Here is a 26,933-nt window from a genome sequence, read left to right as displayed (position 1 = left end):
CCCCACATGCCCCGAAGGCCAGCGCTGGGCCAGGCCAAAGCCCAGAGCCTGGACTGGCACCCGGGTCTCCCGCGCGGCGAGCCCCGGGGCAGGGAGCGCAGGCGGCGCGGGCGGCACCTGCCCCGGCTTGTGTCCGTTTCCTGATTTGGCTCCGAGAACACCACGGGGAGGCAGGAGACGGGCGCAAGTGTTTATTGAGACTGCAAGGCCCACAGAAAACACTGGAAAAACATCGGAAATCCAGACCCGGAGGCGGCCACAGCGCCCGGCCCTACAGGCGACAGGCCCAGCCTGGCTCGGCCGGGCCGGGAAGCGGGAAGCGCGCGGGGCTCAGGCCTCCTGCGGAGCCCCGGGCCACTGTCGGAGCTGCCGGCTGCGGACCAGCTGCACCGCGCCCGCGGCCTGGCGGAGGCGGGAGTCCAGGGCGCCGCGGAGGTCATTCACGGGGACCTCAGGCAGGGGGTGGAAGCTGATGAGGACCCCGGCCCTGTCCTCGGGGGCCGGCTCCCCCCCGGGCCCGGGGCCCACGTCCCGCCTTCTCCTGCGCAGGTCCGAGCCGGCCTGCAGCTTCAGGTCCCGGTTGGCTCTGGCGTCGCCTGGCCGCTCACCGTCGCGGGCTGCGTGCTCGGGCCCCGGCCCCGGGTCTGGCCTGGGCTTCGGCTCCTGGGCGGCAGTGGCCTCCTTGGCTCTAGGCTGCTCCTGGGGGGCGGGGGCGTGACCCCCGCCGGGCGCCTCCCTTCTCACTTCTGGGTGACCCTGCTGGCCCTGGGGCTGAGGGGCCGCCCCTGCTAACCTGCTGGGCTGGCCCACAGCAGGCCTGAGGCCTGGGCTTGTCTGGCCCGGCTTCCTGACGGGGTCCCTGTCAGCCTCCCCCGCGGCGGCCCGCAAAGCCGGGGCCCCCTCCTCGAGGCCCTTCCTCTCCGGGGAGCCAGCGCCCAGGGCGTCCCGGCTCTGCCCCGGCAGCTCCTCGGCGGGCCGCTCCCTGCCCAGGCCCAGCGGCTCCTGCGGTGCGCCGGCCACCTCGGGCGCCGCGTCCTTCCCGCCCTCCCGTGGCCTGGCCGGGGCGGCCTGGGGCTCTGCGTCGGCCCGGCCGGGGGGGCCCGCAGGGGCTCCGCCCACGCTCTCCTGGGGCTCCCCTGGGGGGCGAAGGCCCAGCGCTTGGGGCGGAGCAGGCGGCTGCCCGGCGGCTCCCAGGGGCTGCGGCGGGGGGCGCTCTGCCGTCTCCTCGGCCTGTCCCTCAGGGGCCGCCCCGGGCTCGGGCTGCACGTCCCCTGCAGAGAGAGGAGGGTCCCGTGTGGCCGGCAGCGCCCGGCCGGCTCCGTGAGGCCCCGCGCCGCCCCGCCTACCCTGCCGCTGCTGGTGGACGCCCGGCCCCGCCCCGCCCCGCCGCGCCGCCCCGCCTACCCTGCCGCTGCTGGTGGACGCCCGGCCCCGCCCCGCCCCGCCGCGCCGCCCCGCCTACCCTGCCGCTGCTGGTGGACGCCCCGCCCCGCCCCGCCTACCCTGCCGCTGCTGGTGGACGCCCGGCCCCGCCCCGCCCCGCCGCGCCGCCCCGCCTACCCTGCCGCTGCTGGTGGATGCCCCGCCCCGCCGCCCCGCCCCGCCTACCCTGCCGCTGCTGGTGGATGCCCTCGATCACGGCCAGCAGCTTCTCCTGCTGGTCCAGCAGCCGCTTCTGCTGCACCTGCTGCTCCTGGATCACCTGCAGCAGCACCGCGTGCTCCAGCAGCTCCGCCCGGCCCGCCTCTGCGCACAGCACACGTGGTCGGGGCGGAGCCCCAGGGCAGCCCTGGCAACCCCCCCCAGCCACGGGCCCTTCAGCACGGCCAGACCGGGCCGTGGAGACGGGGCTCCCCTCCCCCTCCCCCCCAGCCCCCAGGGCAGCCCGCGGCAAGCCCCCCTCCCCAGCCACGGGCCCCTGGAGACAGGGCTCCCCTCCGCCCTCCCCCCAGCCCCAGGGCAGCCCGCGCAAACGCCCCCCCCCACAGCCACGGGCCCCCCAGCACGGCCAGACCGGCCCCTGGAGACGGGGCTCCCCTCCCCCAGGGCTCAGCCGCAAGCCGGCTGCGCGGTCAGCGGCTCCTCAGAACGGCTGCGGGGGGAACAGGCCGGCCTCGCGCCCCAGCGCTGACCACGACGGCCCGGGCCTGGCCCTTTGGACGAGGAAGCCCACGGGCCAAGGCCACCCGCCCATTCCAGTGTCTGAGTCGCGCCCACAGGGCAGCTGCTGCCCCCTCCCTGGCTGCTCCCCAGGACAGGGCCCCCTCCATGCTCCCTGCAAGACGGAGGGGGAGGGGAGAATGGGGGCGGGACCACCACCACCACGTCCAGCGGGAAGCCACCTGGGAGGCGTGGGGGCGTGGAGGTGACCGGCTATGGCCACACCGAGCCCCAGGACCACGGGCACCAGGCTGGCAGGCGGGACGGGAGCAACCAGCCCCAGCCGCCGCCGCCGGGCTGCAGAGCCGGCGAGTCCTACCTGCTACTATCTTTTTAATCTCAGCTGAGCGTCCCGGGGAGGGCAGGTGGGAGAGAAGCAGAGGAAAGAAAGCCGGAGTGAGACAGGTTTAGGTCAAGGCTGATGGGGCCGGAACCAGGACAGAGCGGACGGAAGCCAGCGACAGAGCGGCACGGGGGACGCCCGCAGCCGCTGCACGCGGCTCATTCACAGGCAGCCCCGCGAGCCCACGCCAGAGCCAAGTGGACTTCCAGGAGCGCCGGGGGGCGGGGCGACACTGGGAGGCCTCTGCAGAGGGGCAGTCCCAGGAGGAAGAGGGCAGAGAGCTGAGGCCACGGCCACCTCAGCCGCCCGGGCCAGGCCACCCGAGGCGCAGGAGCCTTAGAACCGGCCAGCACCCAGACCACTGCAGCCAGCGACAGAGGCCACCTCCCCCCGGGGCAGGACAGACCCAGGGGCCCGGCCTTACCCTCCAGCTTGCTGCCCGCCTGCTCTCCAGCCGCTGGCCCCACGTCCATGGCCGCCTGCTCTCCAGCCGCTGGCCCCACGTCCATGGCCGCTTGCTCTCCGGCCGCCTGCTCTCCGGCCGCCTGCCCCACGTCCAAGGCCGCCTGCTCTCCAGCCGCCTGCCCCACCAGGTGCTGGGCCGGGGCACCTGCACACACACAGACACGGGCGTCCCTGAGCCCCAGTCGAGACGAGACCGTCTGCCAGGGCTCCTGGCCCCGTCCCGGTGTGCGCCCAGACCCACGACAGCCTGGCCCCGCCCCCCACGGTGACAGGCACTGGGTATCAGCCAGGCCACCAGACCCCATCCTTGCCACTTGTCCCCGGACCTCTCCCACCCGGCCCGGCCGGCACCCACCAGGGTCCCCGTGCGCAGGCTCTCCCGGGTTCCCAGCAGCACCCACATCGGCCGGCAGCGGCTCCTCGTCGGCGTTCCCCCCGGCACCGGCCTCCAAGGCCTGCTCCTCCGAGCCCAGCGCCTGGGGCCCCAGGTCCTTCTTCACGGGCTGGGCGGCGGGCTGGCCATGTGCTTCTGGAACCTTCTGGGGGCCTTCAAAATGACGCTCGGCTTCCTCCACAGCCTGGTCCTGCCCAGGCCTCCCAGCGGCCACCTCCTCCTCGGGGGGCGGCGCTGGCCTGTGCCCGCCCCCTGCGGCCTTCTCCCCCGTGAGCTGGGCCGCGGCCTTGCTCTCCTCCGGTCCATCCTGGTCTTGACCCGTGTCCACCACCACCTTGTCATGCGGAACGGGTGGCTCGTGGCGGTGGGCCTCGCCCAGAGGGACGGCCACTCCTACAGCACAGTGAGGGGCGGGGCTTGAGGAGCCAGCCCTCCCCAGGGACCCCGACCCAGCTCCTGCTCCCAGCGGCCTGTGCATCAGGCACAGCGGGGAGATGGGGCTGAGCGTCAGTCAGGGGCCACGGGAGCCCCCCGCCCACCCCCGCGGCCGCGGCCTCACCCTGCCCCGGGCGGTCCAGCTGGGCGGCCTCCTGCCTCTCTCTGGCATCTGCCCTGCCAGGCACATCCACGGGGCCCTTGATCTGGGCCCGCTCTGCCTCCTCTCCCTGCTCCGGCAGCTTTGGCTTCTCCCGGCCATCCTGGGCTGCGGCCACGGCCACGGCCACGACGGGATCCTGCACTGTAAGTACACACAACTGACCGCACTTCCGTGTGGCCGACGGCCCAGCCCAACGGCCCAGCCCAACGGCAGAGCCCAGGAAACTCAAGGTTCGTGCGTGGTCAGGGCAAACTCGTGCCTCCGCGGCTGCCCAGGCTCCATGTAATACCCGCTACCTCCACCAGGTGGCGGCGCAAGCCTGTCCCACGGGAGCCATCCCTTCCCGCCAGGGTGGGGCCCGCGGTGAAATCACTGGTCAGCCGGGCGGGACCCGGAATTCAGGGCACAGCTGTCTGCAGCCACGAATGATGTCATCAACGCAGAGGGGGGGCCATGCCCTCCTCTGTGCCGCCTGCCCGCGAGGTGGCCACACATGCAGGCCCAGGCCAGGGTGGGGAGGACAGCGTCCCACCCGGGGGCAGCACAGGACCCCAGGGCTCTCCCATCCAGGGCGGGCAGGAGCCGCACCAAGAGCAGGGGCCAAGACTGCACTGGCAGCGGCGCACAGGGGGCGGAGAGCAGGGAGCGGGCCCGGCGCTCTCCGCAAACAGCCCCACCAGCCTGCTATTTTTTTAACTTGAGAGACAGAGCTGCCGTGGGCTGGGGTGCTCCCCAAGTGCTCCCAGCGGCCAGGCCTGGCCCCGGAGCTCAGACCAGGTCTTCCACGCGGGTGGCGGGGGCCCAGCCACCTGCAGCATCACCTGCTCCTCCCAGGTCCACAGCCCAGGAGGCTGGGTATCAGATCCCGGCACTGGGCCGTGGGCATGCTTTTTCTTTTTCTTTCTCTCTTTTTTTTTTTTTTTTTTTCCTGACAGGCAGAGTGGACAGTGAGAGACAGAAAGGTCTTCGTTCCGTTGGTTCACCCCCCAAATGGCCACTACGGCCAGCACTGCGCCGATCCGAAGCCAGGAGCCAGGTACTTATCCTGGTCCCCCATGGGGTGCAGGGCCCAAGCACCTGGGCCATCCTCCACTGCACTCCCTGGCCACAGCAGAGAGCTGGCCTGGAAGAGGGGCAACCGGGACAGAATCCGGCCCCATGGGCATTCTTAACCGCTCAGCCTGTCACACGACAGCCTCGCTCGCCTAAGGCCCACCTGCTGAGCCGCGGGCGCCAGGCTGTGCCTGCCTGTCACAGGTGTCCCTGCCTCCGCAGGACTCAGCCGGACTGGGCACTCCCTGGAGCCGCAGGTAACCGGGCAGGCTGACAGAGCTGACCCAAGCAGGGCCCCGCCCAGCAGGCGGCGCTAAAGCAGCCGGCACGTGGGCTTCGTCAGTGCCTCGCAGGAGAATGGAAACCAGATGTGGCCTTGCAGGTGTGAGCGCGGCCATGGCCGCGAGACGGCGTGACGGCACGCAGCTGCCTGTGCCGGCTGTGGCTGGGAGGCCGGGTGCTGCCCAGCCAGAAACAAATGACCAGCAGGCTGCAGCCACCGGGTCGGCACCCGTGCAGGCTCCTGGCTCACCAGGCGCCGCCCTCAGCCCCTCGCTGCCTGCAGCGCCCGCACCGCCCCTGCGCTGTACCCCGCGGCCTCCAGCAGGGCTGCGGCGGCACCACGTCCGCCTCCCTCGGGTGGGCTGCCCAGGCCAGGTCCCCTGCAGCCGCGGAACACTGCGCTCGGCTCTGGGGGCCCGCAGTGCCTGCAGGGAACCTGGCCGCTGCTCCAGCAGGCGGCGCCCCCCATGTCAGGGAGCCAGGCCCGGGAGAGGCCTCTCCGCGGCCAGCGCCCCAGGGGTCAGCGTGGACGACTGCGAGTCCACGTCCTCAGAGCACAACACAGGCGTGCGGCCCCGTGCCGCCGGCACCTCTGAGAGCCCCGGAGCTCGGCGCAGGTGCACGCCTCCCCGCCCCACCTGCAGCCGTGGCCGGGCCGGCACGTACCTGAGAGCCGGGCCTCCTCCGCCTTCCTCGTGTCCTCGGCCTCGCCCGGCGGGCCGCCCGCGGCTCCCTCTGCCAAGCCCACGGGGGTCTCCTCGCTCACGGTCAGAGTGGTGAGTGTGCTGACCACCAGGACGCCCAGGCCGACCCACAGCACCACCTGGACAGGACAGAGACGAGGCGGCGTCGCGCAGGCCCCTCATGCTGACCACAGCTGGGCAGCTGGCCTGCAGGACAGAGAGGGGGCCTGGCACCAGCAGCTGCAGGCCTGAGAGGACCCTCAGGAGGGAGGGAGAGGTCGGGACCCCGAGCACGGGGACCGCCCGGCCACAAGGGGTCCCTCCTCCTGCCCTGAGGCATGGGTTCCCCCCACCCACGGAGCGCACACAGCGCACACAGGCTCCGATGACCTGTGCCCAAAGCTCCCCCGCGTGGCACCCAGCAGAGCTGCCAGCGTCGGAGACCCTGCCAGGCACCCACAGGGAGGCGGGGGCGGCGCCAAACCAGGAGGTCCTGCTCCTGCTGGCCGCCGCCCGGGGCCTGAACTGCGGGCGCCTCCGCTCCCGAGGGGCCTGAGCTCTGAGCCCCTCCTCCTGGAGGAGCGCAGCGTGTCCACAGGGGGCGGGAAGGGACTTCCAGGACAGCACGCAGCAGGCTGGGTGCCCTTCAAGGCCGTGGGAACGTCTCCAGCCCCCGAGGGGGACCCCAAGCTTCTGACGTGTGGTCATCACATACCAGGGCCCCCACGGACATTGTCACCCCAAAGGCCTCCCACCCCAACTCCAAGGAAGAACCCCAGGCCCCGAGCCCCGCCCTGCCCTGGCCACCCCCAGGGACAGCGGCCAAGACCACCCTCAGGAAAACGCCTCGCTCAGGACCGGAACCTGTGCAGAGCACCCCGAGGGGCAGCAGTGATGCTGGCCTGCCGGGGGTCTGGGCAGGCAGGGCATCACGGGACAGGCGCAGGGCCGGGGGTCTGGGCACGGGACAGGCGCAGGGCCTGGGGTCTGGGTATGGGACAGGCACAGGGCCGGGGGTCCGGGCAGGCACAGCATCACGGGACAGGTCAGGGCCAGGGGTCTGGGCACGGGACAGGTCAGGGCTGGGGGTCCAGGCATGGGACAGCCACAGGGCCGGGGACCCGGGCAGGCACAGCATCACGGGACAGGCACAGGGGCACAGGGCCGGGGGTCTGGGTATGGGACAGGCACAGGGCCGGGGGTCCGGGCAGGCACAGCATCACGGGACAGGTGCAGGGCCGGGGGTCCGGGCACAGGACAGGTCAGGGCTGGGGGTCTGGGCACGGGACAGCCACAGGGCTGGGGGTCCGGGCAGGCACAGCATCACGGGACAGGCGCAGGGCCGGGGGTCCAGGCACAGGACAAGCACAGGGCCGGGGGTCCGGGCACGGGACAAGCACAGGGCCGGGGGTCCGGGCACGGGACAAGCACAGGGCCAGGGGTCCAGGCACGGGACAGGCGCAGGGCCGGGGGTCCGGGCAGGCACAGCATCACGGGACAGGTCAGGGCCAGGGGTCTGGGCACGGGACAGGTCAGGGCTGGGGGTCTGGGCACGGGACAGGTGCAGGGCCGGGGGTCCGGGCACGGGACAGGCGCAGGGCCGGGGGTCCGGGCACGGGACAGGCGCAGGGCCAGGGGTCCAGGCACGGGACAGGTGCAGGGCCGGGGGTCTGGGTATGGGACAGGCACAGGGCCGGGGGTCCGGGCACAGGACAGGCGCAGGGCCGGGGGTCGGCAGTGGATGGGCCGTCCTGTGCAGCCTCCTGGGGCGGAAGAGCTGCTGCAGAGGTGGGGGCCAGGCAGAGGCACCGCGGCTGAATCGGCAGGGGTCACACCAGGGCAGCGGCACGGCCAGCAGGAGGACTGGGGCGCCCCCACCTGGCACCGGGCTGGCACTGCCCCAAGACTGCAAACCCGAGCGGGGGGGGGGGGGGTGCAGGAGGAAACGCTCACATTCACCCACATTCCAAGACGTCCAAGTACAGAACGCACCCTGCAGCCCGGTGCCCCACAGGGGCCGGTGCACCCCAGCCTCCCTATCTCGGTACCACTCTGGTTATAAGAGGCCAGCCTGCTGCTCAGCCAAATCATCCTGCGTACCGGGGCCTCCGCCTGCCCTGGGCGCTGCTCAGGCGCCCCCTGCTGGCCTCAGGGTGCAGTGCGCCAAATCCACAAGCAGTCACAGAGGCCCCCATGTCCCCTGGTGCACCGAGGGCCGGCCTGGTGTCAGGCCTGGCATCACGGCCTGGCTCCTCCGAGGACAGCCTGGGGAGCACGGCCCCAGCACACGCGGGGCAGCAGTAGCTCACACAACCCTTCTGTGGGGGTGGCTGGCGCTGGCCAGGCCCCAAGCGTCCGTGTGCCCAAACCCACCTCCGCCACGTTCCCGGAGCATGGCCCACACAGCCTGCAGCTAAGATGCTGGGGGGAGCCGGCGCCGTGGGCCCTGCACAGGGGGGCCTGGGCTTGGTTCCTGGCTCCCGGCTTCAGCCTGGCCCTGCCCGGGCCATCGTGACCATTAGTGACCTGTCTCTCCCTCTGTAAGTCTGCCTTCCAAATACATAATGAGCCCAGCTGGATCGGAAGTGGCTCAGCTGAGACTCCAACGGGCACCCACAGGGGATGCGGCCTCGCGGGCAGAGGCCTACCACGCTCGCCACGAGGCTGCCTCCCAGACACGGAAAGAGAAAGGCTCTGGTAAAGACACGGCAGGAAGCCGGTGCCGTGGCTCAACAGGCTAATCCTCCGCCTAGCGGCGCCGGCACCCCAGGTTCTAGTCCTGGTCAGGGCGCCGGATTCTGTCCCGGTTGCCCCTCTTCCAGGCCAGCTCTCTGCTGTGGCCCGGGAGTGCAGTGGAGGATGGCCCAAGTGCTTGGGCCCTGCACCCCATGGGAGACCAGGAGAAGCACCTGGCTCCTGCCATCGGATCAGCGTGGTGCGCTGGCCGCGGCGGCCATTGGAGGGTGAACCAACGGCAAAGGAAGACCTTTCTCTCTGTCTCTCTGTCTCTCTCACTGTCCACTCTGCCTGTCACAAAAAAAAAAAGACACGGCAGGCACTGTCTTCAGCCCTGACGCAGGCCCGGGGGCGGCGGGGGCGGCTCAGGGCGCAGGGCTGCGGCGCAGGGAGCTCCCTCGCTCCCTCGCTCCCTCTCTCTGCGAGGCTCAGGCCCTGGGCCACGGCACATGGGAGGAAGGGGTGCGAAGGGGTGCGGTGCGCCAGACTGAGTCACTAACGCCCCCAGGAAGCCTCTGCGCCAGGCGGCCCTTCCTCACCAGCCGACCCCCAGCCCCTCAGACGGGAGGCCGGCGTGTCCCTCCCGAGGGTCTCGCCCTCCCAGTGGGTGCCCCGGAGGGCAGCTCCAGGCAGGCTGCAGTTCTCCCAAGGTGCCTGCCGGCTGCCAGCCGGGCAAAGCCGGCACAGAGCAGCTGCCTCCTGAGGGGCCGAGCGGGCAGTGTGCAGAGCCTGGAGCACAGCCAGGGCAGGCGCTCCTCACGGATGAGCCGCCGCGGGCTGACAGCTGCCTACAGGCACGCCGGCACAGCCGCTCGGCACACGGCACGGCACGCACTGGCCGCGGCCCTGCTGACCCCAGGGCTGGGACGGCACAGCACCAGCCCGCGAAAGGTCCCAGCTCTCACTCGAAGAGCAGCTGCTACCGAATGGGCCTTGCTTTGTGCGTAGTGGGTAAAGCCGCCACCTGTGACGTCGGCCTCCCACATGGGCGCCAGTGCCCCTTGCCGGGTGCTTGCTCTGTGGCCTGGTCCCCGTCCCTGGAAAGCGCCTGCGGACACTGCTCTCATGGTGGGGACGCTGGCACACGCATGCACACACTCACACGCCTGCACTCGCTCGCACACACATGCACACGCTTGCACACGCACGCTCACGTCTGCAGCGCAGCAGGGGGACGCGGCTCCCTCAGTGCGACGCCTCCAGGCAGAGGGGAGCCCCGCAGGCCCGTGCACCCCCGGGCACCGCGGGAACGCCGGCGTGGGGGCCGCAGGAGGGGCGGGAGGCACTCGCCTGCGGGGAGAAGGCGTTCTTGTGGATCTTCCTGTAGATCAGCGCCGGGCAGATGAAGCAGATGAGGCTCCCCATGGTGGCGCCCGTGAGGCCCAGGACCGTCTCCACTGGAACAGGGGTGAGGAGGGCGGGCGGACAGGTGGGCGGCCGGCTCCCCTCGGGGCTCACCTTGCCCACGGCTGGCCCCGGGGTGCTGCCTGTGGAGGCCCCGACTCCAGGACAGTGTAACAGCCTGGGCAGGCACGGGCTCCCTGGGGAGCAGGTGCGTGTGGGCACCCAAATCCCGCCCGGGCCAACCTCCCCTCCGAAACGCGTCGGCGTCCGCGGTCCCACCTGCAGACTGGGCTCCGCCCACGCGCCCGGGCACATCGCCGACCCCGCCTTTCCCTGTGCGCGGGGAGGGGAGGGCCCGGACGCCCACTTACCGTTGGGGATCATGATGCCGCCGATCATGGTCCCAAACACAACCGACAGGGTCAGGGCCTTGAACCGCAGCGGCGGCATGTAGCCGCCGGCCGCAAAGGTGCCGTCCTTCTGCTGCGAGGGAGAGACACCGCGGCTCAGGGCCGGCACCCCCACGGGGCAGCCCGGCGAGGGCCCCGCCGAGCGGCCAGGCGGCTGCACGGGAGACGGCACAGCAGCTCCCCCGGCAGGCACGGGGTGGACGGCGCCAGCGCTTCCCGCGCAGTCGGGCGTGTCCCACCGCCTCGTTCCCAAACGGCACCACCGAGTCCTTGTGCTCTGCTTCCCGAGTGGCACCAAGGTGACACGGGGGCAGTGCCTCAGCACCTGGGCACCGCCCAGTGCAGCCAAGCCCTTCCAGGCACACGCACACACGCGCATGCACACACGTGCACAGGCTACGTGACTGTCATCTCCGACAGGTGCACAGCGCTGAGTCAGCAACTTCAGGTCAGAAAGGGAGAAGGCGTGACCAGCGCCCCCGGGGGCAGTGAGGCGCCAGTGCCCCACACATGGGGACACAGGAGGCCGCCGGCGAGGGCAGGCAGCACAGGCCCCGCCTGCCACGCGCCGACCCCGGTCCTGGCTCTGCCACACACAAAGCGTACCTGTCACTAAACAGCGAGACGCGGGCTGAGCCGGGAAGTGCTGGGAGGACCCCAGAGCCCGGCCAGCCGACCCCACCCCCGCTGCTCGCGTGCCCCAGCCTGCAGGACCCGGGCGAGGGGCACAGCCCCGAGGCCAGGCCCCGGCTGCTGCTGGTGGCAGGTCCCTGGCTGCCCCGCCCCCCGCCCGCTCTGGCTGCTGCAGTCTCCCCTGGATTCTCGAACCACGAAAGCCCCCCCAGGCCGAAGCAGTTCAAGAGGACACGCGGCCCTGGCCACCACCCAGGCCAAGGGGTGAAGCCGCGGTGAGCAGGGCGCCGTGGCTGGGGCAGAGGCGGGCAGGGCAGCTGGCCGGAGCCGCCCACGTGCTCCCTGGGTGTCCACTCAGCAGCAGGGAGGGACCAGAACGGCCTCTGGCTCAGCTCCCTGGGGGCCAGGAGGCCACTTCGCCTGCGCACACCACAGAGAAGCAGCAGCTTCATTCACGATGAAAAGAATCTGTTAAACTGTTAAAACTGACAAAGTTACGTGAAAGTAAAGTGCCCCCCCGGCCATGTCTCACTCCTGCCAGTCATGCTGGTTCCTCTGGGGCGCCTCCTCTCCTGCCCCCCGGACGGCTCTGCAGGGCAGTGTGCGGCTGGGGTGTTGGGGACTCAGGCCTGACCCCTGACCCCGACCCCAAATCTCCTGTGACTCAGCCCCTCTATTCCGCTGTGCTCTTTTCCAAAGCTGGTTTAAAAAAAAATCCATGAGGAGCGGGGCAGCGGCACAGTGGGTAAAGCCACTGCTCGCGAAGCCGGCGTCCCGCACGGGTGCTGGCTCGAGTCCCGCCCAGCGTGGAGGCCTGGGTGACGCTCCGGCTGGGGAGTGGACCGGCGATGGCGGGCCTCGCTGTCCCTTCCTCCCCGGCTGCAGACACACCGGTGGCGGGCGGACACGCACCTGCTGCTCGAAGAGCAGTGTGTTGAGCGCCTGCCTGCAGGGCAGGATCATCATGGGGAAGCCCACGGCCACCGACATCACGAAGCCCGCGCGGATCATCTCCGTCACCAGGTTCGAGGGGAAGTGCATCAGCACGTTGCCCGCCGTGGCCTCCGTGAAGCTGACGTAGCCGAAGAACCCGACCTGGCGGAGGACACGGCAGCGTGGGGACACTGGGCCCGCAGGAGCCTGTCCCGGCGCAGGGCTCACGGGCAATGGGCTGGGGCCGCCGCGCAAGAGCCGGCCTCGGCCCAGGACGCCACCCGGCGCCCCACTCAGCGCTCGCTCTCCTGGAGGGCCGAGTGCCACAGCCGAGGGCAGGGAGGCGGCGGGCACCGGGCCCTCAGAGGGGCCACCTGGGGACGGGGCTGCGGCACAGCCGGCTAAGCTGCTGCTTCGGACCCCGGCATCCCGTGCTGGAGTGCGGGTTCGGGCCCGGCTGCTCCACTTCTCATCAGCTCCCTGCTAACGCGCCTGGGAAGGCAGCAGATGACGGCCGCGTGGGAGACCAGGTGGAGTTCCTGGCTCCTGGCTTCAGCCGGCCCAGCCCTGGCTGCTGTGGGCATCGGGGGAGTGGGCCAGGGCATGAGAGCTCTTTCTCTCTGTCTTTCAGGTGCATGAAAACAAATAAGCAAACAAAACAATCCACACGGGGGCAGTCAACTACTTACAAACACTCAGCCAGGAGCCAGGGGGTGCATGTGCCCCCGGGGCCCTGGGCCTGACCCCAGGGGGTGCATGTGCCCCCGGGGCCCTGGGCCTGACCCCAGGGGGTGCATGTGCCCCCGGGGCCCTGGGCCTGACCCAGGGCAGGGACCCCGAGGGCGGAGCGCGCGCCGTCCGGGCACACTCGCGGCTTCCCTGGACATCAGCGGGCACGAGGACTGGGAGGAAACTAGGAAGCGGCTGGCGCTCCACGGAGGACACCCACGTCCCGAGCGGGGACGCCCGGGCTCGCGTCCTGGCTCCACCCACAGTGCCGGCTTCCCGCTGGGGCACACCCCTGGGGGCGGCAGGTGACGGCTCCAGCGTGTGAGCCTGGGTGGAGCTGCTGGCCCAGCCCGGGCTGCTGTGGGCATTTGGGCAAGTGAATCCGTGGATGCCAGCTCTCGCCCTGCCCCTCAAGTAAATTCATTAACTGAGAACAGACGGCGACAGCAGGCGGCCAGCATTAAGGTGCAGCTGGCGGAGCCACCACCTGCAGCACCGGCACCCCTACGAGCACTGGTTCAAGTCCCGGCTGCTCCACTTCCCATCCGGCTCCTGCTCACGTGCCTGGGAAAGCAGCGGGAGGCGGCATGAGTGCCTGGGCCCCTGCCCCCACGGGGAGACGTGGGTGGAGCCCCTGGCCCCTGGCTTTGGCCTGGCCAGCCCTGGCTGCTGCGGAGAGACAGCGCTGGGGAGAGAACCTGCGCATGGAAGCGCGATCTCGCTCGCTCACTCTTTGCAACTCTGCCTTTCAAATATGCGAATAATTAAAGAAAAACCTACCAGGACGTGACGAGGAGCTGCGTGTGTGGGTGGGCGTGTGGGGCTCCCCCCTCCCATTTCAGCTTCCTGAGCCCCCCCCAGGGACCTCAGAGCACGGCAGAGCCTCCCGCTGGAGCTCGGCCGCCGCGGGGCTCCGACACGGCCCAGCGGGAAGCCGGAGGGCGGGCCCAGCACCGCGCAGGACGGGATGGGGACATGGGGCGGCTCCTACCAGGACGTAGAAGGTGGTGACCACGTTGAGCGAGGAGGCGAATATGGAGCTCATGGTTGTCACCGACGGCTCGTCCAGGCTGTCATAGGTGGGCAGGACCTGGCTGTGGGAAGACAGCAGCCTCACGCGAGAGAAGGACCCCCGCCCTCCCGAGCCCCGGGCCCCGGCCAGGACGCGGTGCCAAAACCACGGAAACCCTCACTGGCCTCGGGGGCTGCGGGCATCCGTGAGGCACGGAGGGGCCCCCTGCTGGTGGGGCAAGGCCAAGCCAACCCGCACGGCCGGGCGCTGCGGGCAGGGGACGGCCACGGCCAGGGACCCAGCTTGCTGCCTCCCACTCCGAGGGGGGCAGCCTCTGTCCCGGGCAGGGACGTGTGGGCTGCGTCTGAGAGAAGACACAGGCGGCCCGGGCTCCTGTGAGGGGTGGGCTGGGGCAGGGAGAGCAGCCGACATCAGGGTGCCTGGAACTGAGTCCCGTCCCAGTCTGACCCAGCTTCCTGGTGAGGCACACCCTGGACGGCAGATGATGGCCCAAGTGATGGGGCCCCTGCACCCACGGGGGAGACCAGACGGAGCTCCCGGCTCCCGGCTCCAGCCTGGCCCAGCCCTGGCTGCTGCAAGCAACTGAGGAGTGAACCAGCGGATGAAAAGAGGCCCGCTGGGGCCTGCACTGTGGCATGATGGGTAAGGCCTTGGTCTGCAGTGCCGGCATCCCATAGGGGCGCCGGTCCAAGTCCTGGCTGCTCCACTTCCGAGCCAGCTCTCTGCTAATGCACCTGCACCCACGTGGGAGACCCGGAAGAAGCTCCAGGTTCCTGGCTTCAGATCAGCCCAGCTCTGGCCGTTGCAGCCATTTGAGGAGTGAGCCAGTGGACGGGAGACCGCTGTCTGTCTGTCTCTCTAACTCTGCCTCTCAAATAAATAAATCTTTAAAGTAAATAAGTAAATGAATACCTCCCCTTGCAGTGCCACCTCCCACCAACCCCGGCTGACCAGGGTGATGATGGGACGTGGGCAGGGTCCAGCTGCTGCGCCAGGTGGGGCTCAGAGGCTCACAGGAGCCAGGCCAGGGTGCGTGCGAGGGGAAAGGCAGGGTCTGGTCTGGACGCGAAGAACCAGCGGGCAGTAAGCAGACGAGCACCCCTGGGGAGCAGACCCCAAGGCCGCCCTCACCGAGGTGACGGAAAAGAGAGAGGGTCCCTAACTTCACTGTGGAGGAGCAGGCAGCAGCGGCCCCCCCGCTCCCCGGCTCAACACCTGGCAGGACAGGCGCCCTCCCCTGCCCAGGCTAGGAGGGAACCAGCAGAGCCAGAGGACAGCTGGACAGGCCCCCACCGGCACCCTGCAGCCAGAGCCCAGCCTGGGGCCAGACACCTGCCTGGGCCCCACAAGTCCCCGCAGTGCCCACCAGAGCCCCTGCCTGCCAGTGGAACTGAAGCCGGGCACAGAGGGCGGAGCCTGGGCCGGGGGGCGGGGGGGGGGCCGAGCTGTGGACTCGACAGTCCAAGCCCTGAGTGCCCTGGAAAGACAGAAAGTGGAGCCACAGGCCTTGCGGCCGCCAGCGCCCCCCCCCCCCACGCCCCACAGAGCTGCCTCCATGCCTCTGGGGCCACTGCCCCACCGGGACCCAGGGCCCTGCCCCCGCCGGCCGCCTGGGACAACTGGTCCCATGCTCCCGGCATCCACTCCCCTGCAGGAGAGCCCCGCGGCCCCGCGCAGGGGCGGGGGTCTGCAGCAGACGGGCAGGCGGCACAGGGGACACAGGGCGTCTGTGCGAGGGCAGCGGCAGCACCCGCCCGGCAGCCGCGGCTCCACGCCGCCCACTACCCCGCACCCACGTGGCACCACCCAAAGCCCCACCGCGGATTTATTTTTGACAAAGCAGGCACGCGGGCAGAGGACGCTGGTAACCAGGGACGCCCGGGAGAAGGCGCCTTCTGTCGCCGCTCAGAACGGGGACATCCAGCAGCAAGGCTGGCGCGTGTCCTGCTGAACACGGAGCCGCCAAGAGAGGCGACACATGGGAGTGACGGCTCGGATGGCGCGTGTGGGCGCAGCCGTGGGAGCGAGTCTCTGCCGCGGCGCGTGCCCGCTGGCGCTCGGGCCGCTGTGCCAGCCCCGACGCCGAGGGCCTTTTCCCGTCGTCACCAGATTCACGCCTCCTTCCTCGGTGGGCCCCGCCTCCGGCGAGGGAGTGCGGCTGCCACAGCAGGAGGGCCTGAGCCAGGCCGAGGGCGCCAGGGCGGCCCCGCGCTCACGCACACACACGCACACACACGCCGTCCACACTGCTCACACGCACACACACCATTCACACTGCTCACACGTGCACACACGATTCACACTGCTCACACACTCACGCACACACACACCGTTCACACTGCTCACACACTGTTCACACACTCACATGTCACACGCTCTTCACTCCTCACATGCTCACACACCTGTTCACACTCACACGTGCACACACCTGTTCACACTCCTCACACTCATATACACATCTGTTCACACGCACACATGCCTGTTCACACTCCTTACATGTGCACACAACATATTCACACTCCTCGCACATGCCTGTTCACACTCACACACACACTCTTGTTCACTCACACGCATGCACTTGTCCTCACTCCTCACACGTGCACACACTTGCTCATACTTGTTCTCACTCCTCACACGCACACACATTCATGCTTACACTTGTTCACACACTCATGCACATTTACAAGCTGGAACATGAACTCATGCACGCACACATGCACACTTGCTCACACACTCACATGCTCGCTCACTGGCACACACACGCCGGCATGCACACTCATTCCCACACTCACGTGCTCGCACACGCACACACTCACACACAGGTGCTCACACACTGGCACACACACCGGCACACTCATACACACAGGTGCTCACACACTGGCACACGCACACACGCCGGCACACTCACACACAGGTGCTCACACACCGGCACACGCACACACGCCGGCACACTCACACACACAGGTGCTCACACACCGGCACACGCACACGCCGGCACACACACACACACAAGTGCTCACACACCGGCACACGCACACACACCGGCACACTCACACACACAAGTGCTCACACACCGGCACACGCACACACACCGGCACACTCACACACAGGTGCTCACACACCGGCACACGCACACACGCCGGCACACTCACACACACAAGTGCTCACACACCGGCACACGCACACACACCGGCACACTCACACACAGGTGCTCACACACCGGCACACGCACACGCCGGCACACACACACACACACTTGCTCACACACCGGCACACGCACACGCCGGCACACTCACACACACAAGTGCTCACACACCGGCACACGCACACACACCGGCACACTCACACACAGGTGCTCACACACCGGCACACGCACACGCCGGCACACTCACACACACAGGTGCTCACACACCGGCACACGCACACGCCGGCACACTCACACACACAAGTGCTCACACACCGGCACACGCACACACACCGGCACACTCACACACACAGGTGCTCACACACCGGCACACGCACACACACTCACACACACAAGTGCTCACACACTGGCACACACGCCGGCACACTCATACACACAGGTGCTCACACACCGGCACACGCACACACGCTGGCACACTCACACACAGGTGCTCACACACCGGCACACGCACACACGCCGGCACACTCACACACACAAGTGCTCACACACCGGCACACGCACACACACCGGCACACTCATACACAGGTGCTCGCTCACTGGCACACGCACACACATGCTCGTACACACACTCATGTGCTCACACACTGGCACACACACTTGCTCACGCACTGGCACGCACGCTCGTTCACACGCTCGCACGCCCTCTGCAGTCACGGCGGGTGTGATCTGCTCAGCACAGCTTTGTGCCGCAGCGCCAGGCCCCACGGCGGCCGCTCTCCGGGGAATGTGGCAGAGGCGCTGCCAGCCCGGCCCCACATCACGGCTCGGCATCCGGCCGGACTACCTCCCCAGGGCTCACAGCTGCTCCCTGCGCGGGCGCGGCGGGGGCGGGGCACAGCAGGGGCGGGTCCTGGGGTGCAGCGGGGGCGGGGCAAGCAGGGGCGGGTCCTGGGGTGCAGCGGGGGCGGGGCACAGCAGGGGCGGAGCGCGGCGGGGGCGGGGCACAGCAGGGGCGGGTCCTGGGGCGCAGCGGGGGCGGGGCACAGCAGGGGCGGGTCCTGGGGCACAGCGGGGGCGGGGCACAGCAGGGGCGGAGCGCGGCGGGGGCGGGTCTGGAGGCGTGGCGGGGGCGGGGCCTGGGCTCCATGGGGGCAGGGCGCGGCACTTACGACTGGCAGGCGAAGGACATTCCGAAGATGGGGATGCAGCGGAACACGCCCTCCCAGCGCACGTAGCTGACCCGCTGCAACCACTGCCCGCCAAAGAGGCCGTGCTTGAGCGAGGACAACACCATCTGCCAGGGGACGGGAGGGGCGGGTCAGGGGCACGGGGCTCCTCCTGCCCTGGGAGCACAGCCTGGTCCAAGCCGCACCGCGGCCGGGCGCTGCCAAGCTGCCACGTGGGGCCTGTGTCCGCTAGACTGATCGGAAGCTGGGTCCTTCCCTGGCAGACGTGGGTGTCGTTCCGAAGATCAACCCACCCAGGAGGACGTGGAAGGCAAGTGGGCAGGTGTCCCCACGTGGGGAGCAAGGAGCCCGGAGAACCGCGGCCCCACCAGCACCCAAAGCCTGCTCCAGCCGGGCCTGCCGCAAAGGCACCCACTCCCTTCCCACTCCCTCGCCAGGGAGCAGCAGGTCTGGGGGCTCAAGTCCAGGGGGGCTCACGTCCCGGGGGGCTCAGGTCCAGGGGGCTCATGTTCCGGGGGACTCAGGTCCAGGGGGGCTCTCAGGTCTGGGGGTCTCAGGTCCAGGGGGTTAAGGACCGGGGGCTCATGTCCCAGGGGGCTCAGGTCCAGGGGGGTCTCTCAGGTCCAGGGGGGTCTCAGGTCTGGGGGGGCTCAGGTCCCGGGGGCTCTCAGGTCTGGGGCTCTCAGGTCCGGGGGCTCAGGTCCAGGGGGCTCATGTCCCAGGGGTCTCAGGTCCGGGGACTCTCAGGTCTGGGGGACTCTCAGGTCTCGGGGGGCTCAGGTCCAGGGGGCTCATGTCCCGGGGGGCTCAGGTCCAGGGGGGTCTCTCAGGTCTGGGGGGTCTCAGGTCTGGGGGGGCTCAGGTCTGGGGGCTCTCAGGTCTGGGGGTCAAGGACCGGGGGCTCATGTCCCGGGGGGCTCAGGTCCGGGGGTCTCTCAGGTCTGGGGGGGTCTCAGGTCTGGGGGGGCTCAGGTCCGGGGGGGGCTCAGGTCCGGGGGACTCTCAGGTCTGGGGGACTCTCAGGTCTCGGGGGGCTCAGGTCCAGGGGGGCTCTCAGGTCTGGGGGTCAAGGACCGGGGGCTCATGTCCCGGGGGGCTCATGTCCCGGGGGGCTCAGGTCCGGGGGTCTCTCAGGTCTGGGGGGGTCTCAGGTCTGGGGGGGCTCAGGTCCGGGGGGGGCTCTCAGGTCCGGGGGCTCAGCTCTGCTGGCAGAGACTCGCGAAGGCAGCACCTTCGAGTCCTCCGCGCTCTGGGCACCTGCTCCACACACGACCCTGGTCTAATCTCCCAATCAGAAAACAGACCCCGGCCACGTGGTGACAACGCTGGCATCACGGCCCTGGTCACCAGTCCACAGGAAGCTCATCTCCGAACCCGTGCCGGCCCGTGGTGCTCACCACGAACATGAAGACGGCGTAGAAGGCGAGCGCCATGGCGCTGAAGGACTGGATGGAGGCCATCATGTTCCGCTGCAGGCTGAGGGGCAGCACGATGCACAGCGACACCGCGAAGAGCAGGAACACGCGGAAGGTGCCCGTCACCTGCGGGGGCGGGGCGGGGCGGAGCTCAGGCAGCCGCGCTGCACAGGGCAGGGGCCACCGGGCCGGCGGCTGCGTATCCAGGAGCAGAGCGCCAGGCACCCGAGGCCGGTGCACCTGCTCCAGCGCCGCCCTCACGGCCACTCCTGGGGGCACGACCACTCTGGCCCTCTGGGGTCCTGCCCAACCCCTGGGGCCAGGCCGAGCCCCAGGTTCCCATCAACGCAGACCCTGGGCACAGCGGTCACGGCTCAGGGAGCTGGGTCCCGGTCACCACACAGGGCGCTCACGGACTTCCTCTGCCGCCCATGGATGGGGCACAGCGGGCTCGGGAAGAGCCCCTCCCCAGCTGGGGTCTTCACTGAGACCCTCTCTACCCTGCCAGGGCCCAGAGGCTGAGGCCCCTCGCAGAGAAGCCCCTAGGCCACGGCCCTCACCCCAAACAGCCAGGCACTCAGAAGGGAGCCGGGCCCGGCTCACGGGCACCCTCCTGGGCAGCGGCAGGTGGCTGCAGGGGTGCCAGGCCCGACAGCCCGCGGCACTGGTCCTCATCATAGTGGGGCGGGGGGGCGGGCAACTGAGCAGGGCCCTACCCACTGCCCTCCACCCCCACCCTGCCCGGTACCGCGCCCCCCCGCAGACCTACCCTGGCAAAGCCCTGCGCTCCGAGCAGAGGGCAAGTCTACCCTAACCGTGGGCGCTGGCCTGAGGCTGCCCTGCGGAAGCTGCAGAAGCAGCCACGCCCCTGATGAGCAGAACCCCGAGCGCGTCCTCACCTGGAACCCAGACAGCCGCGCGAAGAAGCTGCAGCCCAGGTCTCCGATCACGACGTAGAAGGCGGTGCAGGTCCCCAGCATCAGCCCGATCATACTGGGGGCGGGGACGGGAGCAGCGTCTGCGCGGGGGGTCCAGCCGCCCCCACCCCGGCCGGGCCCCGCAGGGCGCGGGGGCGGGGGCGGGGGCGGGAGCAGCGTCTGCGCGGGGGTCCAGCCGCCCCCACCCCGGCTGGGCCCGCAGGGCGCGGGGGCGGGAGGGGCTCTGGGAGCGAGTCCTGGGGAGCACAGGTCTCTCTCCGCGGGCCCGGAAGGGCACGCACCCGCAGGGGCGGTCAAGGGCAGCCGCACCGCTCACCGAGCAGCTGGGCGTCATCTCCCGGCAAAACACGGCCTTCCCCACTGAACGCCGGCCTGCGGCAGCGGCGCAGCCTGAGCCAGGGCCGCGCCGGCGGTGCCGGGAGCTGAGGCCCCGAGGCTCCCTGCTGTATTTCCCTTCCCGAGACCCTGCACGAATCCCGCCGAGGGTGCACCGAGCTGGACGTCCACCTCCAGAAGCAGCGCGGCCACGGCCCCGCCCGCTCTGCGGCCTCACCTGGTCTCCACCAGCATCTTCCCCGCCTTCCCGTGAGCGTGCAGCGCTGCCGCGAGAGAACAGGATGGCGGGGTCAGCCGCGGCCAGCGGCCCGGGCTCGCAACCCCGCCGCCACGCTCCGCACACCCACAGTCACAAAGGAAGCCCAGGGCGGGAAAGTGTCCTCACTCGGGAAAATTAAAAATAAAAAGAGGAACGCCCAACGCGGCAGGTGTGGGGCGGGCTGCCTGCACGGCCCCAGGGCAGAGGGCCGCCATGGCTCCTGCGTGTGCACTGTGGGGGGCGGGGGTGGGGGAGCAGGACTTCCTGGCTGCCAAGACGGGTGGCGGCGGCCCAGGGCATGGCACACCCGGCCGAGGGGAGCCGGACGATGGCATCGCTTCCAACTGCTGAGAAACGGGAAGCTGACTTAGCGAGCTGGACTGCGCCCCTGGGCAGGCCCCTGGCAGCCCCAGGCCTCCCTCCACCCGCAGCAGGACGCGGGCAGCAGGCGGCCTCCCCGCGCACAGGGCCCCAAAAAACGCAGGAGGCACAAGGGAGCCCCAGATCGCCCCGCTGGGATGAGGCACCGCGGCGCCGGTGCCAGAGCTGGCACTGCAGCCTTCCGCCTCCAGGGGTCACTCTGGCCTCTCCTGGTGCAGCCCAGGGCGCCTGGTATCCTCAGGTTCGTCAGAGGACAGCGGCAACCTGAGCTGATCAAGGGCCAAGAGCAGAATTCCGCAGGCCCTAAGAGCAGACACGCAGCCAGCTCCCCCGCCCCAGACGCAGCTGCCTCCACTCCACCTGTGTACAGACACAGCAGGCAGAGAAGGCTGGCCGGCCACCGCCCGCAGCCACTCCCGGGGCCAGCGTGGGAAGCCGGGACCCCCGCTCCACACACGGGCAGGTGCAGGGGAAACCCACCAGGCAGCGGCGCCCCCTTTCACAGCCCTATTCCCAGGCCAAGCAGCGCAGCTGTGGGTCCTGTGGGGTCCCCCTCCCCTGGAACAAGCAGGGAAGAAAACCACGCCGGACAGCACACCCCGCAGACTCCAGCCCCAGGGAAATGCAGGCAGCCCCGGCGACACCAGGCCGGGGGCTGTCAACGCTCCCTGCTGCTGGGGTTCCGACAGGACTCCCAGCCAGATGGCGCCCGGGACTCAGACGGGTTCATGGGGGCCAGGAAGCCTACAGGAAGCCAGAAACCTGACACACCCACGCGTCGTGTGAAGATGGGGCCTGGGAGCAGGACAGCAGGGCAAGGGGGCAGCAGCTGCCAAGTTCATGAAACCAGGAGCCCCAGCCGGCACCGGGAGCAGGTTAAACCACCGCCCGCAATGGGAGCATCCCACACCGGACAGCAGCTCCGCACCTCCCCTCCGCTGCCAGCCAGCTCCCTGCTAATGACCGGGGAAGCATCAGACCACGGCCCAGCTCCTCCGGCCCCCGCGCCCACGTGAGAGACCCGGATGGAGCTCCTGGCAGTGGACTTTGGCCAGGCCCAGCCCTGGCTGCTGCAGCCACTTGGGGAGTGGCCCAGTGGCTGGAGGACCTCCCCCCTCCCTCTAGACGCCTCCCTTCCTTCCCTGCGCTCCAGCGAGGAGCCAGACGGGGCAGCCGCCTCGCCTGGCATCAAGCACAGAGCCGGAGCCCCGGCATGCGGGACGGAGCTGCCAGTTGGAGGGCGGTGCTCCAGGCACGCGGGGAGGGGGCTCCGCCGGGCAGCTTTCTGGCCGGCTCACGTCCGGCCAGACCAGTCTGACCTCTCAGGAGCTGTCCAAGAATCGTCGCAGCCAGGTGGGGCACTGCCCCGGGCCTCTCTTCAGGAACCCCACAGGCCCTCGGGGAGAAGGGGTCACCCGCGGGCACGCGGAATGAAGCCCGCTCCCTCTGGGCCAGGTTTCCTGATCGACTGCGCTTCCTCCAGGCTGGGGAGAGCCTCGCCCCGGCACCGCTGCCGCCTTGGCGCTCATGCCAGGCCGACCACGGAAGGGCCTCCCTGCGGAGGGCTTGATTCTGCTCCCCCCCCCCCCAGCTGCGCACATGCAGGGATCCTCACACACCCCAGCCCCATCAGCACCCACAGGGAATATTCCCAGAGCGGAGCGGGACGAGCGTGGGCACGGTGGGGGGAGAGGCCTGAGGGCACAGACCCGGCAGACAGGCTGCCGAAGCGCGTCACCGCAAGGAGAGAACGGGAGGAGGACCGAGGCGCAGTGGGCGGGGGCAGAAGGCAGCTGGCACCCAGAGCCCTGGGGAGCGGCCGGCTCTGTTTGGAGAGGGACAGTGCAGCCCCCAACCCCGCACACACCCGGTCTCCTCGGACCTTGGGAGCTAAGCAGGGTCAGGCCTGGTCAGCACTCGGTGGGAGAGGAGACCACGCCTGCACCTGCTTGGGGGCGGAGCCGAGGGCTGCAAGGGGGGTGGGGGGAGACCACGCCTGCACCTGCTTGGGGGCGGAGCCGAGGGCTGCAGGGGGGTGGGGGGAGACCACGCCTGCACCTGCTTGGGGGCGGAGCCGAGGGCTGCAGGGGGGTGGGGGGAGACCACGCCTGCACCTGCTTGGGGGCGGAGCCGAGGGCTGCAAGGGGGGTGGGGGGAGACCACGCCTGCACCTGCCTGGGGGCGGAGCCAAGGGCTGCAGGGGGGTGGGGGGAGACCACGCCTGCACCTGCTTGGGGGCGGAGCCGAGGGCTGCGGGGAGAGCAATCCCCTCAGACCCGGTGGTGTCACCTCAGTTTCGAGGCGTGAGTTACCACCACTCTGAAATGTAATTGCATTTTAAAGTAAGAATGAAACACTGCCGCCCGAGAACTTTCCAGAGAGCAAAGCAGGCGACAGGGAGGACGCGCGGGCCCAGCCGGGCTCACCCAGGCCAGCGTAGGTCCTCCGCTTGCTCAGGCTGGCCGCCTTCACCAGGAACATGCAGGACTGATGCGTCATCCAGGAGCAGAAGGCCAGCAGCAGGGCCCCCAGGACGATGCCACACTGCGGGAAGATGGACGCATTCGCAACGCCGCCCTCCCGCCTCCCGGCCACGCCTCCTCACGCCAGAGGCCCACCTCCCCGGATGTGACGGCCACACCGGCGTCAGGCCTCGTGGATGGGTGTCACCAACACCCGGCCTCCCCGGTCGTGGGCACATGGCCTGGGCGCCCCCGTCCTGGAAGGGAGATGGAAGGGACACAGCCTCCCCCCTCCCAGGTCAGATGACTACCCACCAGGCGCCAGCAATGGCCGCCGAGGGCTCCCCCAGGAGAGAGGGAGGCCTGTGCCCCTCCCCAGTGTGTGCGGCAGCTCCGCTCACCACCCCGAGCCGTGAAACCACCAGGCAGCATCAACAGGTGACAGCAGACTGTGGCCATCCTACACTGGCAATGTCACCGCACAGCATGACACCACGAGGCCACCGCCACAGCTCAGACCCCCGAGGGACACCGCCCTCCCAGGGGCGGGACACTGGGAGAGGGCGCTCTGTGGGCTGGGAGCAAGTCAGAGTGGCCAGGGAGGGCCTCAGGGGTGACGGAACTGACCCACGTCCTGACCGTGCTGGCTGCACAGCCAAGGGCCACGCACCACACCCGTGGCATCAGCATCGCCACACTAGTGCAGGACGCCGATGGCGAGGGCAGAGGGGAGGGGGCTGGGTGCCGCTGTCTTGTGACCCCAGAACCGAGGCCGGGGCACCGTGCTCCCCAGCACTCACGGGAGAGCTCCAAACAGCAAACAGCAGAGCCAAACGGACACTGGCAAGGAGGACCCCCCACCCACACACGTGGAGGCGGGCCCTCGGGTGGGCAGCACTGATGGGCAGGCAGCTGGCGCTGGGCTCCATGAGTACTCATCGGGGCGGGCGTTTAGCCTAGTGGTTAAGGCACCCACACCCCAATCAGAGGACGAGGGTCCACGTCCCAGCTGCCCACGAGGGAGCCTGGACGGAGTTCTCAGCCCCTGGCTTTGGCCCAGCCCAGGCCGCTGGGGACCTCTGGGGGGCGACCAGTGCTCGCTGGCGCTCGCTCTCCCCATCTCAAGAGAAATAACTAAATGAGAAAAATCAGCAAGAATGTATCTAAGGTGTGGACATGTTTCTGTCCCTTAACTTCGTTAAAATGTTTATATTTTTAAAAAGAACCAAAGTTACCAGCACTGGAGAGGAAAAACACCTACACCAAGTCAGTTTCTAAGGCCACAGCTGTCAAGCCCTAAACACCCCCTCCACTTCCCGCCGGCCTCGCCCAGGTTCTGTCCAGCCCAGCGGGGGGACCTCGCCCCCCCACGCGCCGGGCAGCAGGTGCGGTGGGTGCACCAGGACCCCCCACCAAGCGCCCACCCACTGCCACCGCACGTGGCGGGTGTTCCAAGTCTGGGGACAGCCGAATCGCCTGGGCCCCGCATCTAAACCACGGCGTCCACGCGGCACCTCACCGACGGGCGCGGAGGGTGACCGGCCAGGGCCCCACACGGCCGGACGCGGCTCTCTGCCAGGCAAACGGGGGCACCCGCGGCGCCCAGCCCTGTCCCCCGCCCTCCGCCACAGGAACCAGAGCCACTCCGGCGAGGAGCAGGGCGCTTCGTCCCAGGTCCCGCGCGCGGGCAAAGGGCTCCTCACCGACGGCTAAGCCACTGCCGCCGTCTCCGGTCCCAACACGGCCACCTTGAGGTCGCGTCCACCGACCCGGTGCCCCACCCGGGGCAGGGCAGGTGGGCAGCAGCTGCTGGCCTCGCGTCCACCCTGCGGGGGCTCGGGCCGGCCGGCCTCGCGGCACACGCGCGTCTGTGTCCCTGGGAAGGCCCCGAGGCCGCGCGGGCGCCGACTCACCTGCTTGAAGCAGAAGGGCATGGTGAGCACGCTGACCCCCACGATGCTGTTCACTACGTTCGTGATCAGCCCCCAGTTGGAGGCGGCGGCGGCGGTCATGGTGCGGCTGGGGGCCGGGGGTCGCTCAGCCAGGGAGGCCGCCGGGCGACGGCGCCTCGACCACAGGCGGCGGCGCGAGGTCAGCCTGCAGGCCGGCGGGCGGCCATCGAGCCTCGCCCGCTCCCGCGGGCCGCCTCGGCGTGTTCCAGCCCAGACCCGGAAGAGCCGAGAGGTGCCAGCCAGCGACAACTCAGCGCCGCTCCACCGCCTCTGCGCACACACTTCCGCCTTCCGCGGGCGGCCCTGCCCGGAAGTGACGATCGCCAGGGGCGGGACTCGCGGGCAGCGAGCCAAGGAGACGGGAGACGGGGAGGGGCCTGCCGGGGACGGGCCGGGGCTCGGCCGTACGCGAACCAATGAGAGGCGGGGACGGAAGGGCTCGGCGGGGCGGGGGCCTGGCTGGAGCGGGGGCGGGGCCGGGGCGGGGCCTGGCTGGAGCGGGGGCGGGGCCGGGGCCGGGGCGGGGTCGTCTGGAGCCGGGGCCGGGGCGGGGCGGGGCGGGGCCTGGCTGGATCGGGGGCGGGGCCGGGGCGGGGCCTGGCTGGAGCAGGGCCGGCGCCGAGCACCTGCGCGGACCTTGGGCGCCGCCGGCCGCGCAGTCTGTCGGGTTTTGCCGGGGCCGGAGGACATGGGCGTTGTGGGGAGGGGAGCGCTGCGCGTTCCGCGGCCGTGCGGATCTGCGAGGGTCCGCCTCCAGCACCTGGGTCGGCGTTCGCTGGCTTTGCGAGTGGACCGCCGGGGCACGGAGGGGTCCTTCGGCTCAGCCGGGAACGCGAGGGGGAGGGGAGGCAGAGGCCGAAGGCGCAGGGGAAATCCAGACGGGGCTCCTCTAGGCCACGCGTGAAGGTGCGGACGGGCGGGGTGGGCCGAGAACGGAGAAGGGCCGTGCACGCAGGGCCCGCGGCGTGACGCGCGCTCAAGTAGGCGGCCAGGGCCGGGGCAGGTGCTGCGCCGCGCGGGAGAGGACGCCGGTGGGCCCGGGACTACCCTCGGGTGGCGCCA

At 70.1% G+C, this 26,933-nt stretch overlaps 2 protein-coding genes across 5 annotated transcripts; one reads left to right on the top strand and one right to left on the bottom strand.

The window, feature by feature from the left end:
• Window positions 1-176: 176 nt before the first annotated feature.
• On the bottom strand, window positions 177-26,178 carry SLC38A10 (solute carrier family 38 member 10). 4 transcript variants are annotated; one of them, XM_089318588.1, is made up of 17 exons: window positions 25,833-26,178; window positions 23,884-24,001; window positions 21,035-21,080; window positions 20,443-20,536; window positions 19,526-19,669; window positions 18,111-18,235; window positions 13,755-13,857; window positions 12,014-12,196; window positions 10,430-10,541; window positions 10,005-10,111; window positions 5,962-6,118; window positions 3,922-4,101; window positions 3,324-3,755; window positions 2,928-3,113; window positions 2,480-2,503; window positions 1,561-1,746; window positions 177-1,271 (listed from the first exon to the last, which is right to left on the bottom strand). In XM_089318588.1, exons 1-17 carry the CDS (start codon window positions 25,929-25,931, stop codon window positions 331-333), a joined length of 3,237 nt encoding a protein of 1,078 aa, XP_089174714.1. In that variant the 5' UTR covers window positions 25,932-26,178; the 3' UTR covers window positions 177-330. The 4 variants fall into 4 exon arrangements, with proteins under 4 accessions (XP_089174714.1, XP_051697927.3, XP_089174715.1 ...); XM_051841967.3 differs by having other exon boundaries at window positions 1,609-1,746; window positions 25,833-26,177; XM_089318589.1 differs by lacking the exon at window positions 2,480-2,503 and having other exon boundaries at window positions 25,833-26,177.
• On the top strand, window positions 13,869-18,104 carry LOC149121057 (uncharacterized). The gene has a single exon (XM_089318591.1). The coding sequence runs from the start codon at window positions 16,272-16,274 to the stop codon at window positions 17,664-17,666; it is 1,395 nt and encodes a 464-aa protein (XP_089174717.1). The 5' UTR covers window positions 13,869-16,271; the 3' UTR covers window positions 17,667-18,104.
• Window positions 26,179-26,933: the final 755 nt, after the last annotated feature.

The sequence above is a fragment of the Oryctolagus cuniculus genome, chromosome 17 (assembly GCF_051225735.1).
Source record: "Oryctolagus cuniculus isolate XC-2025 breed Fujian yellow rabbit chromosome 17, ASM5122573v1, whole genome shotgun sequence".
In the NCBI taxonomy this organism is placed as follows: Eukaryota; Metazoa; Chordata; class Mammalia; order Lagomorpha; family Leporidae; genus Oryctolagus; species Oryctolagus cuniculus.
The sequence above is the reverse complement of the archived record's forward strand: the minus strand, read 5'-3'. Positions and strand labels throughout refer to the sequence as shown.

Coding starts and splice junctions, on each gene's coding strand:
- LOC149121057 (XM_089318591.1), top strand. CDS start 16,272: ATGCCTGTTCACACTCCTTACATGTGCACACAACATATTCACACTCCT.
- SLC38A10 (XM_089318588.1), bottom strand. CDS start 25,931: ATGACCGCCGCCGCCGCCTCCAACTGGGGGCTGATCACGAACGTAGTG. Junction 10,112..10,429: donor CGGCATCATGATCCCCAACG/GTAAGTGGGCGT, acceptor CCCCTGTTCCAG/TGGAGACGGTCCTGGGCCTC. Junction 3,756..3,921: donor GCTGGACCGCCCGGGGCAGG/GTGAGGCCGCGG, acceptor ACTGTGCTGTAG/GAGTGGCCGTCCCTCTGGGC.